General features: G+C 39.9%; 1 protein-coding gene and 1 pseudogene across 4 annotated transcripts in view; both read left to right on the plus strand.

Annotated features, from left to right (window-relative positions):
- The first annotated feature begins 4631 nt into the window (after window positions 1-4631).
- On the plus strand, window positions 4632-5753 carry LOC138040121 (prolactin-releasing peptide receptor-like; annotated as a pseudogene).
- Window positions 5754-8803: 3050 nt separating this feature from the next.
- The window catches only part of LOC138042950 (ferric-chelate reductase 1-like), a 119523-nt gene continuing 110826 nt past the window's right edge, over window positions 8804-17500 (plus strand). For 3 of the 4 annotated variants that reach the window (XM_068889020.1, XM_068889021.1, XM_068889023.1), the window contains exons 1-5: window positions 8804-8979; window positions 11254-11310; window positions 11893-12072; window positions 12696-12791; window positions 13030-13088. In XM_068889020.1, coding sequence (XP_068745121.1) covers window positions 8962-8979; window positions 11254-11310; window positions 11893-12072; window positions 12696-12791; window positions 13030-13088 — 410 coding nt within the window. In that variant the 5' untranslated portion in view covers window positions 8804-8961. The remainder of the gene's footprint in view (window positions 8980-11253; window positions 11311-11892; window positions 12073-12695; window positions 12792-13029; window positions 13089-17500) is intronic. The other variant, XM_068889022.1, reaches the window with a different exon arrangement.

A 17500-nucleotide genomic window follows, 5' to 3' on the forward strand; every position in this document is an offset into this window, starting at 1 on the left:
AAAATTTTCTTCTTTCAAGTATTAACAAAAATATCATTTTCGTCAAGCGTTGCATCTTTTTTTGTTCAAATAACCGCTAAAAATAAAGATTTTTTAACGATCTATCCGTACATATTTTTTCACAATTTAATATTCTTTGTCAAAATTTGCACAACAATCAAAACAGAAATAGCAAGGCACGCAAGAAATTTAGTCACATTTACCTCTTCGTCAAATTCTCATGCTTAACACAGGATTCTTTCAGGCCGGGACACACTAGGTGCTAAGTCGCTGCGACACGTCGCGGGGACAAGTCGCCCCAACAATTCGCGTTGTGTGACGCGGTGAATTTCGTGAAAATCATGGTCGCTGCGGCAGAATTGTGTCGCTGCGATCAGGCGCACGAATTCAGCGGCAAAAATAGCGAAAGCAGCGTTTCGCATTGTGTGTACACTTCCGGCAGCAAGTCGCTGCGACAAAATATAAATGAACCAATGAGAGAGCGTCATATGGTCAGTCACATTGAATTAGAAAACTAGTTCATATTCCCCCTTATACGAGATCACTGCGTGTGCTCCGAACAGGCGTCGTGTCGCAGCGACTTGTTTTGCAAGTACACATGGAGCAACTTGTCGCAGAGACATGTCGCTGCGACTTGTCGCCTAGTGTGTCCCGGCCTTTAGTCATTGTTAAAAATCGTTCTCAATTCGTTAGCAATCATCCTTTCAAAATTTCGGAGAACTCGACCGGTCCGTGAATATTTTACGAGTTTTTTTCAATTTTTTCCAATACATCACTGTTTCATGTTGAAACGGAAAATTAGGGAAGCAGATGTTCGAAGGTGTAATAGCTGTTGAGTTTTATTCCTCAGTTATCGAGTTCCATAAGTATAAAACTTAAAAATGGTTTGCTTTAAAATCAGAAAAGAACCAGTTCACCGTTGCTGTTGAGAAAAGTGTATGCCAGGCAAGAGAAGTTGCATCTCGGTAGCCTGAAAGTTAAGAAATAATTTGCCTGTGTTTAAATTAACAAATACACCAATACATCACTAACGTTTCATGTTTAACCGGAAAATTAGGGAAGCAGATGTTCCAAGGTGTAATAGCGGTTGGGTTTTATTCCTCAGTTATCGAGTTCCATAAGTATAAAACTTTAAAATGGTTTGCTCTAAAATCAGAAAAGAACCAATTCATCGTTGCTGTTGAGACATGAAAAGTGTATGCCAGGCAAAACAAGTTGCATCTCGGTAGCCTAAAAGTTAAGAAATACTTTGCCTGTGTTTAAATTAACATATACACCAATACATCACTAACGTTTCATGTTTAACCGGAGAATAATTAGGTAAGCAGATGTTCGAAGGTGTAGTAGCTGTTGAGTTTTATTCCTCAAATATCGAGTTCCATAAGTATAAAACTTATATCAAAACTTTAAAATCAGAAAAGACCAATTCACCGTTGCTGCTGAGAAAAGACTTCATAGTATCCATTAACAAAATTCACACTTAAAAGCAGCTAAAACTTTCTTCAGTCTGACAGACAGGCGCGATTCGGCCATTAAATTCACCCTGAACTTACAAGTAATACTGTACTAAAATTGGACCTCTATCAACAAAAAAGTTTAACGAGCAAGAAGGTGTAAATGGCCTAATCTGTAATTTCGTCAATGATAACAAATTAAAAAACAGATTTTTTGATCTTGTTGATTACTGAAGTCCACCCAGAGTCAATACATCAACATCCTCTTGTGAAAGCGCATACGTTTACTAATTATTCAAACCAACAACATGCCGAGAGAGGTGGGACAACGTCCATCAAAATAGTACCAGGTCATTTAAGTGACAAAAGGAGGGCAGAAGATTTGGCAACATCTAGGAGTGTCAACTACATCTGCCTAAAGGAAAGCTCTTAAATAACTTCTGTAGCCGGATAAGTATAAGGGAGTTTCACTTGGTAAGTACTCATTTTTTGTCTTCAATACTGAATTGCTCCATTGTGATTGTAACCGAAGTTACGCGTATTCGTGTTCGCTGGTCTTTATCAAAACATCCACACTCTACGGTACTAAATATGAACCAGAAAAAATAGAGTGATTTAGTAAACGAAACTTGCGAAAACGATAGCTAACAAATGAGGAAAAGACACGGATAACACGAAGAAAGATTTACCCTAACGGTGTCCTGACTCAACGAAATAAAACTTGGTGCTTATAAAAACTTCGAGATATTGGCATAAAAAACGTCGACCTAGGTCCTATTTATTCTAAAAAACTTGACAAATAATGCCGCATCTATACAAATGCATGAGTAACAAGAATAACAGTGAGCTGAAAACAGTGAAACGGGACAATAACAAATACTAACGACTAATAAAGTAGTGTTAAGCACCCAAAAAAAGAAAAACACCTAATTAAGGAAAAAAGAAAGGCTAAAGAAATCAAAAAACGTAATTAACGTGTTTCGCTGTAACAGTGATAATAGTAATATTCCTTAACACCCAAAGAAAACTGTTCCTGTAAGAAAACCGCTCAGTATTTCACAATATGAACGTACATACCAGACAAATGACAAACGATCATCCGTGATTTTTCTCGGTGGTGATAAAAGAAGTTGATCGGAAAAAAAGACGTAAGCTCCATAACGGAGTATCATTGTCCTCGTGGCTGCATTTTCCCTTAATCCAACTAGAGTAAACTCCCCAAATCACTCATATCCTAGAGTAGCTGTTTTCCAGAAACTGAGGTCACTAGCACAGTCTAAAACAAACCCGAAACATTATACCACAATCAGGATTTATTTATTTGTACTTGTCCAGCAATGCCAAGCACGTACGTACGCATTATCAAGACAATAAATTGTTTATTTTAACCAGTATTAATACCACCGATTTCCGTCTGAATCCCGATTTTTGACAGTTAATAATATCCAGAAGCGTTTTCTGATAGTCATCTATCACCGCTGTTAAGGCTGAGTCGTGAAAATTTAAACTTGCCGATTTCATTTTTGTATATTTTTGAGTAGCAATTCCTGGTTTCCTTAGTCTAATATTTCATTCCCATGTGTGAAGTATGTAACTCGTACAAGCCAGAGCAGCTTCAAGAACCGCTTATACCATAGAATATTCCGCTAAGGCCATGGCAAAAGTTTGGAACAGACCTGCTACAGTTTGACAGGAGTCAGTAGCAGATTCCAGAATTGGCTTTGAGAAATTGAAATGCAGTTTAGCCGTAATGGAATACCAGAGACTGTCATTTCGTACAATAACACACAATATAATTGTGCCTATTTTTCACAGTTTCCTAAAAACTAGCATTTGCAGCATATTACCTCTTCGCCTCGCAACCTTCAAAGCAAGAGAGTGCAGTTAAGATCTGAGAACGTATGAAGAATACAGTCGTTGGAAAGTTCGATCCATATTTGGCCCTATTTAACTATCACATGCAATACACCTAGTGCATGATGGTATTGGCTCTCCTCCTGCTCAAAGACTATTCATCAGACGCACAGGCAACCTGCTTCCGCTAACCGCAAGACCTACCTATCTCCGAAGAATCTGTAGCAAGAGCTCATTGCGCCAGCGAAAAACAAGGCCTGGTACTGTAACCAAGTGTAAACCGCACCCTAGAATACAGCCTAATCATTATGTTTGGTTAAAAAAAGCCAAATGAGAGCACCTGGAGTGAAGCGGTCTGCAAGAAGAGGATCAAACTACTTTGATGTTCTGTCGCACACAGCGAGGAAATAGTAGGCGTTCGGCAACTGTGGAAACCTCGTTATACCAAGATTTGAACAGCACCGAACCGCTTGTGTGACATTCATAGGAAATTCGGTGCAGAACCCTTACCAATGTGCCAAACCCACAGGAGAGTCTGAAGAGCCGACCGCTGTGTGGTAACCGTACATAGCGAAGAAATAGTGGGCGTTCGGTGGCTGTGGAAACATCGTTACCAAGATCTGAACAGAACCCAACCGCTGGTGTCACATTCACAGGAAATTCAGAGCAGCACCCCTACCAATTCGCCCAACCCACAGGCCGACCCCTGTCTGTTATAGGCATCTGCTCGGGCTAATGTACTACCAGTCCAACCGTCTCTTGATCTGGTCGAACTGATATACCGTTAACAAGCCTTAAAGAGTGCACGACCTGAAAACTGTTAAGCCTTTTTTCTTTTGTTCAAGAACAGTTTCTTTTGTCTTTTTTATTGAATTCTTATCCTTTCTCTTTGCCCAAAAGTGGAGATATCATGACGTCTTAGTTTAGTTCATATGAGTTTCTGCAGTCATAACATGAATGCTAACTAGTAAACAATCAAAATATTTAGGGTATCAAAATATTTAGGAAGTCAAGAAGCAGGAGGATGCATGATTTGTACTCGGGTAGAAATTCGAAAGTTTTCATTCATACAACGACAACTGTTGAATTTGTCGAAATAGCAATTGTTTAGTTGATTTTTATCGGCAGAGACTTATCAAAGAGACGGTCACCGTAAAGTAAATGACTAGCTTACGACAACAACAACAAAAACAACAAGAACAACAACAAACAAGTTGCTTGTCCGTTAGTCCTCTCGGCAAGTATACCAAATCCCTATTAGTTAAATGTTCCTCCTCAGAAAACTGAAAAAAAGTAACTTTGTTCAAAGTATTTCCTTTATTATTTTAGAGCCTGTGGAAGTGATATGGAATGCTTAAATCACACGTCCAACGCAACAGCGAGTTATGACCTGGAGTATGAGGAAGGTGGTAACGAAGAAGAAATAGAAGAAGTCAATGCTGTGACCAAGATAGCCATAGTTAGTGGTTATGTCATAATTTTCTTGTTCGCACTTGTCGGTAACTCTCTTATCATACATATTGTGCGCACGCGCGGTAACATCCGCAAAAATCCGTTCAACTGGCTTTTAGTCAACACAGCTGCTGCTGATCTGGTCGATGTCATGACAGCTTCGGCTTTTTCGATCCCATATTTTCTTTGTGGAGACTGTTGGATATGGGGAATATTAGGAACATTGCTTTGCAAGCTGATTCCATTTTTCTTGGTCGTATCTATTTGCACGTCCATATGGACGCTGACGGTCATTGCCGCTGACCGATATCTAGCCATTGTGTGCATTGGGAGGGAGCCACTGTCACAGAAAGCCGTGATGCGCTCCATCGTCGCCGTTTGGCTCTTTTCTGCTGTGGTATGTAGTGGACAGTTGTACAAATTCAAAGCAGAACTATCAGAGGAAATTGAGCCTTTATGTGAACCAGAGTGGGACGAGGATGAAGAAATATCCATTCTTTTATAACCCTAAGAGTAATCATCACCTACTCGCTCCCACTTATCATCATGGCGGCTCTGTACTCGCTGATCGCGTTCCACCTACGGAGACACGATACTCCTGGAAGTCTTAGCCGTCGACAAAAAGCTTTTGTCAAGCAAGTTCGAAAACGGCGAGGGATGATCGAGATGATGATAATAACAGTCACTCTATTTGCAGTTTGTTGGCTTCCTGTGCACATAAGTCACATAATGGCAGATTTTTATTTCGATACCTTCGACAATATACCCAGAATTTTGATATGGCTGTTGTCTTGGTTTGCGCATGCGAATTCAGCAATTCACCCTTAGCTGTTTATTATCTTCAGCGAAAATCTAAGAATGGAGACGAAACGAATGTTTCAAATACTTTGGTGTAGGAAGCCGATCCAGTTGAAGGATCAAAATCGTGGTACCTCATTGGTGCAGGGTGTGGGGTATTTTATTCAGGGGGAAAAAGACGGTACATCCAACTAAGCTGTAAAGGCGCTTTCTCAGCTCTTCATCAGTTTTCGGGGCAAGCTATTCTTGACATGGAACTTATGGTTAATCTCTTGACCATCAAATTTATAGAAACATATTCATTTAAGCTTGAAAAAAATAATGTTGAAGTCAATTAATGGGTATTATCGATACCTACGTTGTCTTAACTTCTTTTAACCTTAATTTTCATCTGAATTTTTGAGCATCATGATCCCTTGTTAATATTTATAACAGGCGCAAGTTCTATCTAAATATAATCAAATGTGCCTAAACAAACAAGTAGACAATAAAATAAAATAAATTACAAACAAACAACATGTGCTACAATAGAATTCCAAATATCATATATTATTTTTTTCTGAAGCATCTTAGCGGGCCGGAATCCTAAATCCTTGAATCTGGTTGGCTAATCGCGCGCTAGTAGATGGTACAGCTTTTTACGATACGGACCACGGTCTGAAATCTGTTCCGTGCTGAAACTATCGTGGCTAATTGAAAATATTTTTACTACGGCGCGACGAAAGATTGGATTTCACCTCTTAAAATGCAAGTTTTCGCTTACTAACCGTTTCAAAGAGATGGAAAAACATCAGCAATGGAATGAAAGGCCTGGTTATTCTTCAAATAGGCGAGTATTCACATGATTTTGCTGACAACATTTTGCTGGTTTGCGGTTTGCGAGTTGGTGGTTTTCTTGCACTGTTGACCCGCCGTTGAACTTAAAACAACTTTTTAAACTCCGTTTTTTGGTTGACGCCCGTTATTTTCTTTGAAGCTCTATTTTCTAATCTCGTTTTATATTGCTTCATTAAAGAATATACGGATTCCAAGCTAAAATATGCAAACAAACACATCGCGACGCCTTGGCCTTTCCTGTTGTTAACATGCTTTTTAATAATAAACTAATATACAATAATCTAAAATATATAAATATGCATAAATCTAATAAACCATTCATTCATTCACAATACGAAGATAGATTAACTGGCTTGTTTCTTTTGGCAAGTTAATTATAGTATCTATCAGCATAGCTAGAAACGAAAGAATTTCTGGTACGATTGGTCTTAAGGTAAGGTTTTCTTCTATTTCCTTCGGTGAAATTTTCCTAAACTTTGACATTACCTGATATTTCTCCAGAGGAATCTTGTGAACGCCAAAAAGATAGGGGTTACAAAGGTAGTCTCGCCGCTTTTAGCGAATTTGTGTTTTTTAGCTCCACTTAAAAAATTGTCTTACAAAATCTCTTGTTGAATTGGCAGACTGAAGGGGTAAACAGTAAGTACCGTTCTCCAAAATTTGAAGAAATTTCATCGAAGAAAACTGGAGATATTTCATGTGAAAGCTTCTCATTTTTTCCATCGCACAACATACGTCACAGAATAGGAATTTGCGAAGATCGCCATTTGAGCATGCATCAAATTCCCAACCACGTGCGCGCGCGAGGGTACTTGTGCTTGAAATCTAAAGACTAATGTTTACCTGAGCGAGGAAATCGGTGGAATTTGGTCCAGAGCTCAACCTTGAGCTCTTCGCAAAAAGGGACAAAGTTTGGAGCAGTTTCTTCTTCACTTGGTCTACGAATATGGGAATCCCCCTTTGGCGGTTTGTTGTTGTTTTCCGTAGCGTTCACGACTCCAAGGACGGCTGTGTCCCTCGATCGATGGTTGTTAGAATCAGATAAAGATGTTGAGAAGAACAGTAGAAAATGATTCTTTTTTTAACTTGACCTTGTGTTGGACTCCAAAGAACTTTCAGCCTTCTTACGATTAACTTTTCGAAAAAATGATACGTCCACATAATTTTGACGAAAAAAGATTTTGCAAAGTTGGAAAGCCATGTTTGTTTACTCTCCGCGTGGGAGAGGTGCGCGTCGGAACCAAATCGCGCGCGGTCAGGAAACTATATGAAGCTCACCTTTCTTCTAATTTCTATATATATGGAATATAAATAGACATCTCCTATTCACGGAAACTACGAAAATTGTACACAAATGATTTAATGGTTACTATTGGATTGTAGCTCCACTCGAGTGCGGACTCGAGTGAGCGGGTGACGCATGCGTAAATGCTGATCTTGTAACCCCCTCACTTTTCCTTAATTTGCAACTTCACTCATTTATATCTCTGTTTCCGGACGGTGAATTTTTTTCCTTGTTAGCTTAGATTAATTTAAGACGTTGGTCTTTCAAATTTTAAAAAAAATCTGTAGGTGAAAAAAAAAAAAAATTAAAGACACATTTCCAAAAACACTGATTTTTCTGAAAAACTAGCCATGCAAAAGAATTTGTTGAATTTTAAATATTTTAGAGATTATTTCTAACATTATCTGGTAACGCTAAATAGAAAGATTTCACCGTCCCGTCTTTTCAAAAAAGACAATATATCTCGATTTTAAGGCTCAAAGAAATGTCTTATATCGTTGCCATGGTAACGTTATTTTGGAGGAACCTGTGATGTGAGAAATCTATGATGGATACTTAATACCCTGGCCAAATTTCGTCTTGATATGATTACCCTAACTGTATCTAAGGACAGAATATGTTTATTTGTTTGAAAAAAGGAGAAACTATTTCGAGCCTCCGTACTTCGTATGAAATTTAAGAGATTGTCATTGTTTTATCTTTAGTCTGTTCGCCATTCTTCAAAAAAAATTTTCGCCACAACAAATATAGCGGCGGGAGAGAGACTAGCATATATATACCACTACTGACGCATATTGGCCTTCGTAACCACATTTATCTCAATGATGGACACAACTCCGGAACACGTAGAATGTCGCGTCATAATGTATGTGTATTTTTTTGCAGTGGCATTCATTTACATTGCGTTTTAATTTGCTCATGAACACGTCATTGCAATTCAAGAGCTGTTGATAACGTTGCAAAGAAAAGTTATTTCCAATTTAAGGAAAAGCTTTTTACGATATTACGATTAAACTTCGATTTTTTATGCCTACATCCTAAAAATAGTTCTTCGCTGTCAGAGCCGAATCGAGGAAAATGAAATGAGCCGTGGTAAAGCAATATGATGAGCTTCCTGTGACAATGTGACGTTTAAAGAGATTGAACGTTAATTTCAGTCTTTTTTTGTCTCTTAACACTGCCTCTCACACAAGATTAGGGCTTTGCTGCAATTTTTAAATTAAGTTCCAGGTCCACAAGGTATATTCAAATCGAAAACTGCCTACTTACCAGACCATCATCATGTCGCATGTATTTAAGGTAAGCCGGTGTATAACGAAATAACATACTCTGATCTAGTCGCTAGTTCTTTTACCTGTGTACAGCTATGTAGATTTTGACAAACAAAGATACGTATGTCAAAACTCGTAACCTTTAATTAACTTTCTTCAAATCCCTTGAAGTTCATGTTACGTGTCATTTCTAGAAGCATGTTAATCATTAATGTTTTGGCTTGGAGGAAGTTAATGTAATTCCCTTGAAAATAATGTACTATCCAGATTTTTTTTAAACTTGGCCCAATTGATATTCATACACATGACATTAAAAAAAATGCAATAAAAGGATGGGGCCACCGTGCCTGTTTTTGTGCTGTATGCCCTTTATTCTAAGTGTTTTTTACGTCGAATTACAAGAGAAGCGTTCGAAACTAGATCAACCGGAAAAATTGTTGTTATGTAGCAAAAGCTACTGACTATTACTGAAAACTTGAACCACCTTGTTTGTCTGGGCTATAATCTTCAAGTAAAGTGATTTCTTATTGCTCAATCTTGCAAAGAAATGTAAGCAAATTGGACCGCGACAGTCATCACCTTGCACTCAGTGTCGGGCTCCAAATATAGTTTCACGTCATTTATATGTAAATACTACAACTTCTACTATCCAAATTTTTTTCTCCTTAAAAAAAATATGTTTTCCGTGTACCTATTACGAGTAAATAAAAGCATTAAAAATGGGGGTCACCGTGCTCTTTTCTTCGCAAGACGATGATGAATGGATAGCAAAGGGGCAATTTCGGCTTCAAAATGACCATTTTCCGCGAAACGAATGGGGCGAGTTCCATAATTAACCGAGAACAGTTATCATGACTGCACTTAAAAGCTCTTGAACAGCAAAAGGGGCCTTTGTTGCCTCTCTCCAAATGGCCGGCCCGCGATCTCCGAAGTCGCAATGTTATGTTTAAAACAAGGGAATCACCTTAAGGAGCATTTCTGGGCAAATACACTTTGTAAGACAAAAACTAGCGATAAAAATCTACGACGTTTCGATCTCGCTGAGATCATTTTCAAGTTAACAAAAATGAATAAAACTTTGCATATAAGAAGTAAAATCACACGTGAGAATATGAAAAGCGATAAAAATGTGGAAATATGTACTAAGCGTTACTAAGCTAAGTGATAAAAACTAAAAAAGGCTAGATAACAGAAGGAACCAAAGCTTTACAAAGGAATATAGGAAATACTCCGAGTTATAAAAATAACTTTGCGCGGCTACACATTGACCTCGCTGAAAACACCCCATTTAGACTCAATGATTTTTTTGTCTTTCTGAACGAGAAGGATCGTGACCACCATATACATCTCAAGGTGTAAATACGCTAGAACTAGAAATTCGTTTGTGATGTACAGTGCAATTTTTTTTTTCCGCGATTGGTTTACAAATGCAAATATTGCTGGGCAATTTATATATTTTAGGGTCCACTGGGATGGAACGTTCGGCTGTTCTCTCTGCCTGTTTTATAAATCCCGAATAACGTTCGTGTTCTTGGGGATCATGCTTTAGATTTGAGGATAAGAATTCACACGGAAAGCGCTGGTGATTTCTGCCCCACACACTAAATATGCAGTTATGTCTTGGAACAATAATCATCCAGTCACGAATTCTAACTGTCACTCGACAATAGCCTCCAACAGCCATCATTTTTTACCCGGCTAAAATTGATTTGCTCACGGTGAAAACCCATCCCTCAATAAAGACAGTCAGCAGGCCTTTAAAATGGGCTAAGCTCGAGGTCATAAAAAGAGTCGTTTTGGCGGAGCTCTCAAACCACAAATAGACAAAAAGTGCCACTTGACATAATTCCAAATTTCCAACAGTTCTTTATGTTATACCCTCCCACTTATAAAAGCACGGCAAGAGCATGTTAGCTATCCAGGTTCATGGTACTTTAGATAGTACGATTTCGTGGATGGTTTTCAAAGCATTTGCGTTAATTAACATTACGACCAGCCTAATTCTTCTCAAGTTGTGTGTAGTCTAATACAACATATTGCAATTAATTTTCGATAATTACTATTGAGTAACAGTATTTCGCCCGGAAAAGGAAAAAAGGAAAAACCGATGCCTCCCACAGCTATGTTTTGAAAATATTCGATGCTGAAGTTTTGTTTGTATAAATGGCTACTTATGTATTTGTTAGTTTATTTTATTTCCGAAAAGTTCCCGTTCAAGTTGAGCAAGGATTTTCATTTGGCGGACCGTACTCTAAACGTACGAAATCCTCAATTTAATTATGTCAATTTTGTTCACTCCTAGCTCTTTTCATCGATTGTTCTGCTGTTCCAATTTTCAAGCAAATCTCATGGACTTACGGTAAGTTATCTGACTCTTTGACTTACGGGGAGTGAGCTTTTGTATCAATATTAACATGAGATTTATATATTGAGGACGACGAAGGAACCCGACATATTAATCTTATGTCGTCATTGTCGGTATTCGCATCCACCAGAAATTGAGATGATCGGGAAGTGAACATCCTTGTAGTCATGAACTTTAAAGAAAACCCCTGTAAAACCTTCCCAGTAATAGCTTTTCATACAGCAATATACGAATCCGATGACATACGACGTCAGCTGTGGACAGGCAAGCATTTTCCAAAAGATGAAGTAGCTCATTTACCACAATCTTTCGAACGAAAGAAACCGGCTAATATTCTTTCGCCTTGTGTAGGCCTGTTTCCATATTCAGGTTTTCGTGGGCTTAGAAATTATTCTTTTGAGAATCAATTTTGTCCCTATCAAGCGTTACTCGGCCAACTCGACCTTTTGGTATACTTGTAACAAAAATAAATCAATTCTGCTCATTTTAAACCTTTTTTTTCTTATTTTTATCTATACTTTCGTCACTGTGCTTGAGACTTTCTTATCTATTTTTTTTTTAATTCCACTTTCATAGTTTACCACGGACGACTGTAACAATGGTAGGGGTTGTTTTTTTTCCCCCGATTCCTGTACGTCCAGTGAAAACTGCGATTTTTTGATCACCTTTGAAGCGACCAATTCCACTACGGTCTTGTTCGAGGTGAGCGGCAAGGGAGAATGGGCGGCAGTGGGATTTAGCGATAATAAAGACATGGTGAGCTTAACGTTTTCAAATCGTAATACACATGATCATGTTTACAGTTTACGTAAAGGCGCAGACAATGTAATAGACAAGTTAGAGTCAGGGAAAAGTATCCTTGGCTAAATAGCTGTTGTTCTATTTGTGCTTCGGTTACTTTGTCTGTGTGTTTCTATCTGTCGATATTTGATAACAATAGTGATGATGATAATGATGATGATGATGATGATGATAAGGGTCTTGCGTTTAAATGCATATAGCTCCGTTTCTATGCCAGGAAAACAGTCGAATGCGCTCTGCAACCGATCATGAAATTGAGCAAGACACTGTCAGATTTCATCTCCTAAGTAAGATAAGGTGAAGTGGAGGGTGGTCTTTTAGTTCTCACAAATTAACTTTCCTTTCTTTAATTTAACCCAAAGCCTTTCCAGAGGCTCGCCATTTGCTCATGCATCACTTTGTTCGAAGTTACATTTTAAAGATCATGTTTCTTTGTCTTGCTGGGCCTTCCAGTATAAGAGCCCAGCATTTTAGCAACAATCTGTCTGCTTATGTCTTTCTGTGTGTTATGTATGGATGGATCCAGGGCAAAGAAGGTGTTGAACTTATCATACGTGGTTGTCTCTCTCTCTCTCAAGGCCGATACAGATTTACTGATGTGCGTTAGGGGCGATGGTTCACGAAGCGGCCATTATTATGCAAGTTCAACCGCAACACCACAACAGACAACGCCGGTGAGTGCTGTATGTGATGTCTGTACTGCACTCCCTAAGTTGCTGCCGGATTACAAAATATTAAAATTAGTCACTTCCACATTATTTTCATTTATGACGTGGTACCGTTATTCGATCCTCAGACTAGTAGTCTATACATAACACTAATACACTGATAATTTAAAAGAATTGTTTTCGGGTCGTGTCAGTAGTTGCATCTTGATGGTTCTTTAAGCACATCTTGACTTTTTTGCTTCAGACTCCATCAGCTATAGCGGTTATCGAACAGGCATTCGAGAATGGAAGGACGAAATGCAGGTACCAATTACTCAAACGTTTTCAAATGGCGTTGGTAGATAGATGGGTAGATTCATGGTCCTTTTTGTAACGTGTTCTGTTCAAATGGCGTTGGTAGATAGATAGATAGATAGATGGATGGATGGATGGATGGATGGATGGATGGATGGATGGATGGATAGATCGGTAGATGGGTAGATCGTTTCCCAAATGTCCCCATTCCATTTTTTTTTCCTTTGGAATACTACGAAATCACCGAACTATGGAATGGGCTCAAATTGTTATATCGTCGCCACACCCACTTTTTGTTGCTGCCCCGCCCATTTTCGTCGAAGAATTCAGTTGGTACTTAAAGTAACAAACTGAGCCTTACCGGGGTGGCAGACCGTAGTTTTGTCAACCGCAAAATTTCTTTATTCCCCTGGGTCCCGACATGGCTGCATTATCTCAGTAAGGTCCAATCACAGTCACACCTGGGCAACCCTAAAACGTGACAATCATATTTGTCGAAAATATGTCATTAAAGGGAAATAAAGTAAAATAAAGTGAAGTGAAATGAAGTGAGCTGAAGAAAAAATATACCATATGTTATACTTGCAGTTCGAAAGAGATGAATTAATCAAATATGATATCCGTATAATCCGTTCCGTCCGTCGTTATCAGGAAAGTCTTCGGGGGAAACTTCCAGCGCTCTTGAGCAGTTGTCTTAAGGACTTTCCAAATGATAACGGAAACGACGGATTTCGCGGATTTTACGGAGTATTGTTTTTCCTATTAGAAAAAAGTAAATAAAAATTAAAATGAAATGAATCAAATGGTGGAAACTTCCAGTGCTTTCGAGCAGTTGACTCAAGAACTTTCCCAGTGACAACGGGAACGACGTATTTCGCGGATTTCACGGGTTTTTTTTTCTCATTAGAAAGAAGAAAAAGAATAGAACAAAAAATTAATAATAATAATAATAATTATTATTATTATTATTATTATTATTATTATTATTATTATTATTATTATTATTATGTGCAGTTGGTAAACGTATGAATGCTAAAATAGAACAACATAGGGCGCGCAGCGTAACCTATGCGATCTAAAGAAACTATAAAAAGAAAACTGCTTAGTTGAAAAAAATAAATAAATTAGCGATAAAATATAAAAAATCTTACAGACAATCTAAGGCTCTCTAATACTAAAACTATATTGAGCTCCTATACTATTCCCACGGGGAAAGTCACTTGACGGTAGCTTTGAAAGTTCTCACTCTGTTGAGAGAACTCGAAATGGTAGCCTTCTGCATCCTTCTCAAACGTCATAGCCCCTACTGCCAAAGAGTTTCCTCATTGTCAGGTCTACATCCCTTGACCATTCCCCCAGCAGGTCAATGTCATAGTCAGGGTACTGTTTCTTTAGATCAAATCGCAGTGGCCCGTACTTGACCGTCTTCTCCTCGGACTTCTTTTCCCGATGTTCCATCCACGGACAGGACATCTCCACAGCCCACACCGTCTTATTCTTGTGGTCCACAAATCGAGTGTCCACTCTGTTAGCCTTGACAATGGTGTGTTCCGCATAAACTGGAACATACCAAAACGCTAATGCCTTAGATGACTCATAGACTGGTTTGGGTACTGCACACAAGTACCAGGGAGGGACTGAATCAATTAGCCTCAGATCCCTAGTCATCTCGAAGAAGAGGACTTTTAGTGCTGCGTTGTGTCTTTCCAGATATTTAGACTGGGCCAAAGCAGAGCACCGTGCTAGCACATGCACAAGAGTCTCAGGAGTTTTCCCACACAGTCTACACGTGATGTCATCCTGTGCTGCACCTGTTTTGTGGATTGTGTACACCTTAGTGGGCGTGTGGGCGTAGGGTGCTCGTACAATTCCATTACCCTAGTGATGGTATGGCTAGGAGCACAGGTCCAATCACGCAACCACGCAAAGCATCCACTCTGATTTAACTCACTGTTCTGCCACCTAGCCTGTAGCCTGTAAGAACCGTCCATGCCACTTCTCCTCTTTTATCTTCTCTTTTAGCTTCTCCATATCTGCCTTCTTGAGGTGTTCTTTCACCTTTGGCCCTTTAATCTCCGTCTCAGGATCGCTCACATACCGATACGACGGTTGAGGGTACTCCAAACAGGCTCGTACCCAGTTCCTCGGCAAACTTATGCGCTTCCTTCATCAGCGAAGTGCGTCCCTTCTCTACCGCCCTCTCTTCGAACTGTTGCACTGTTCTCATAGAGGGATTCATGTTCTGACAAAGCTTTATTGCCGCCTTGATCTTGGTCAACTTGTATTCGCGCTCAACCGAGCGCAAGCCACGCCCTCCTTTCCCTCTTGGCAAATACATTATCGATGTCGAGCTGAAGGGATGCTTCCCACCGTTTTCACAGGTGATCTTTTTAGCCTCTCTGTCGATAACTCGTATTTCTGTGATCGGCCAGTGTTGAGTCCACATCAGATAGATTAGGACTGGCATTGCGTACTGGTTTCTGGCTCTTACTCGGTTAATATCTGACAGAGGACTAGACCATATCACCAATAACCTTCTCAGATACACCTTGGCTGCGCACTCAAGGGCCAGCTTTTCATGTTGTGTCACTGTTTCTTGAACTCCTAAGAACTTATAACTGGTCCCTGACTTGAGGCTCTCAACCACTGATGACTGGTCCAGCTTCATCCCCACCGCATCTTTCACTTGGTTGGCCCTCTTGACATGGAGGACATTGCATTTCTTGGGGTTCCAATGTAGGCCCATATCCTGCATAGCACTGCCAGGAGACCTCAAAACTCTGTTCAGCTTGGCCTCAGACGATGCGAACGCCTTAAGATCGTCTATATATAACAGGTGGGTTACCTTTCTTCCTATAGGCTTCGAAAGCCTATATCCCTCGGTGGCACCTAATAGCCAGGCTACTGGGTTTAGCTACAAGGTAAAGAGGCGCGAACAGAGGGCGTCGCCTTGAGGTAACCCCTTGATAAACCGGATCGAACGGGAGATCTCAGGTCCCTGCTTCGTGACAGCAACAGTATTGGTATTCCAGCTAGCAGCAAGATGACTAATCGTTCCACATAACCACTTAGGAAAGCGATGAATCCTCATGACTTTAGCCCACCAGGTATGGTCGACCGAATCATAGGCTTTCCTAACATCTACCCAGGCCATGCTAAGGTTCCTCTTACCCCTGTGGCAGTGAAGAGTCACCATTCTGTCTATCAATAGATTGTCTGTCGTGCCGCTTCAGCCAACTCTGGCGCCTTTCTGTAGTCCCTCCATTATATTGAATTCTTTCAGGTGACTATTATTATTGTTATTGTTATTATTATTATTATTATTATTATTATTATCATTATTATTATTATTATTATTCATGGTATCCCTCTAAAACGAATAAGATTGTCTATTCAACTTCTAGTCTTGTGCACCCGTTGGTGGCTAAAGAGAATTCTAGAGTGGCACGCTTTGCCACAGGCGGGGCAGATGTAGGAGGCCTGCTGCGACAAAGCAGGGGCAACTTCACGTTCTTTACGGCGTTGGCGTTTTTCGTCCGCTTTCTGACGCCGCTCTTTCTCAAATAGCGCCACACTCTCCCGGACTGCATGTCTCCATCTGGGTCTGTCACGTGCCAGATCTTCCCAGGTCGTCAGACCAATTTGGCACACCTTAAAATTTGCTTTGAGATTGTCCTTGAAACGCTTTCGCTGCCCCCCTTGTGCTCTGGTGCCAGAACCCAACTCTCCGAAGAGGATCTGCTTGGGGAGGCGCGAGTCCATCAACCTGACAACATGACCAGTCCAACGCAGTTGATTTTCGATTATCATGGCCTCGATACTGGTGCATTGTGCTTCGTCAAGGACGCTGGAATTTGTCCGTCGATCCTGCCAGGTCACACCCAGGATGCGTCTCAGGCAGCGCTGATGGTACTTTTCCAGGACGTTAAGGTGTCTCCTATAGGTCGTCCAGGTCTCCGAGCCATAAAGGAGGGACGGAAGCACGACAGCCTTGTACACAAGGAGTATTATTATATCCATATTGATAAGTGTTATACATGCAATTTTAGAGAGATGAATTTAATCAAATCTGAAAATTTCCGCAAAATCCGTATAATCCGTTTCGTCCGCTGTTTTATTGGAAAAGTCTTTGATTGAAACTTCCAGTGATATCGAGGAGTTGCTTCAGATAAGTGTTATACTTGCAGTTTGAGAGAGATGAATTTAATCAAATTTGAAATTTTCCGCGCAATCCGTATAGTCTGTTCCGTTCGCAGTTATCAAGAAAGTCTTCGGTCGAAACTTCCAGTGCTCTTGAGCAGTTGTCTCAAGGCCTTTCCCAATGACAACGGAAACGACGGATTTCGCGGATTTCACGGAAATTTTGTAGTTTTGCCGTACTTTTTGCCGTTTTTTTTGTTGTTTTTCTTCTCTTGCGCCTT

The sequence above is a fragment of the Montipora capricornis genome, chromosome 3 (assembly GCF_036669925.1).
Source record: "Montipora capricornis isolate CH-2021 chromosome 3, ASM3666992v2, whole genome shotgun sequence".
Lineage (NCBI taxonomy): Eukaryota > Metazoa > Cnidaria > Anthozoa > Scleractinia > Acroporidae > Montipora > Montipora capricornis.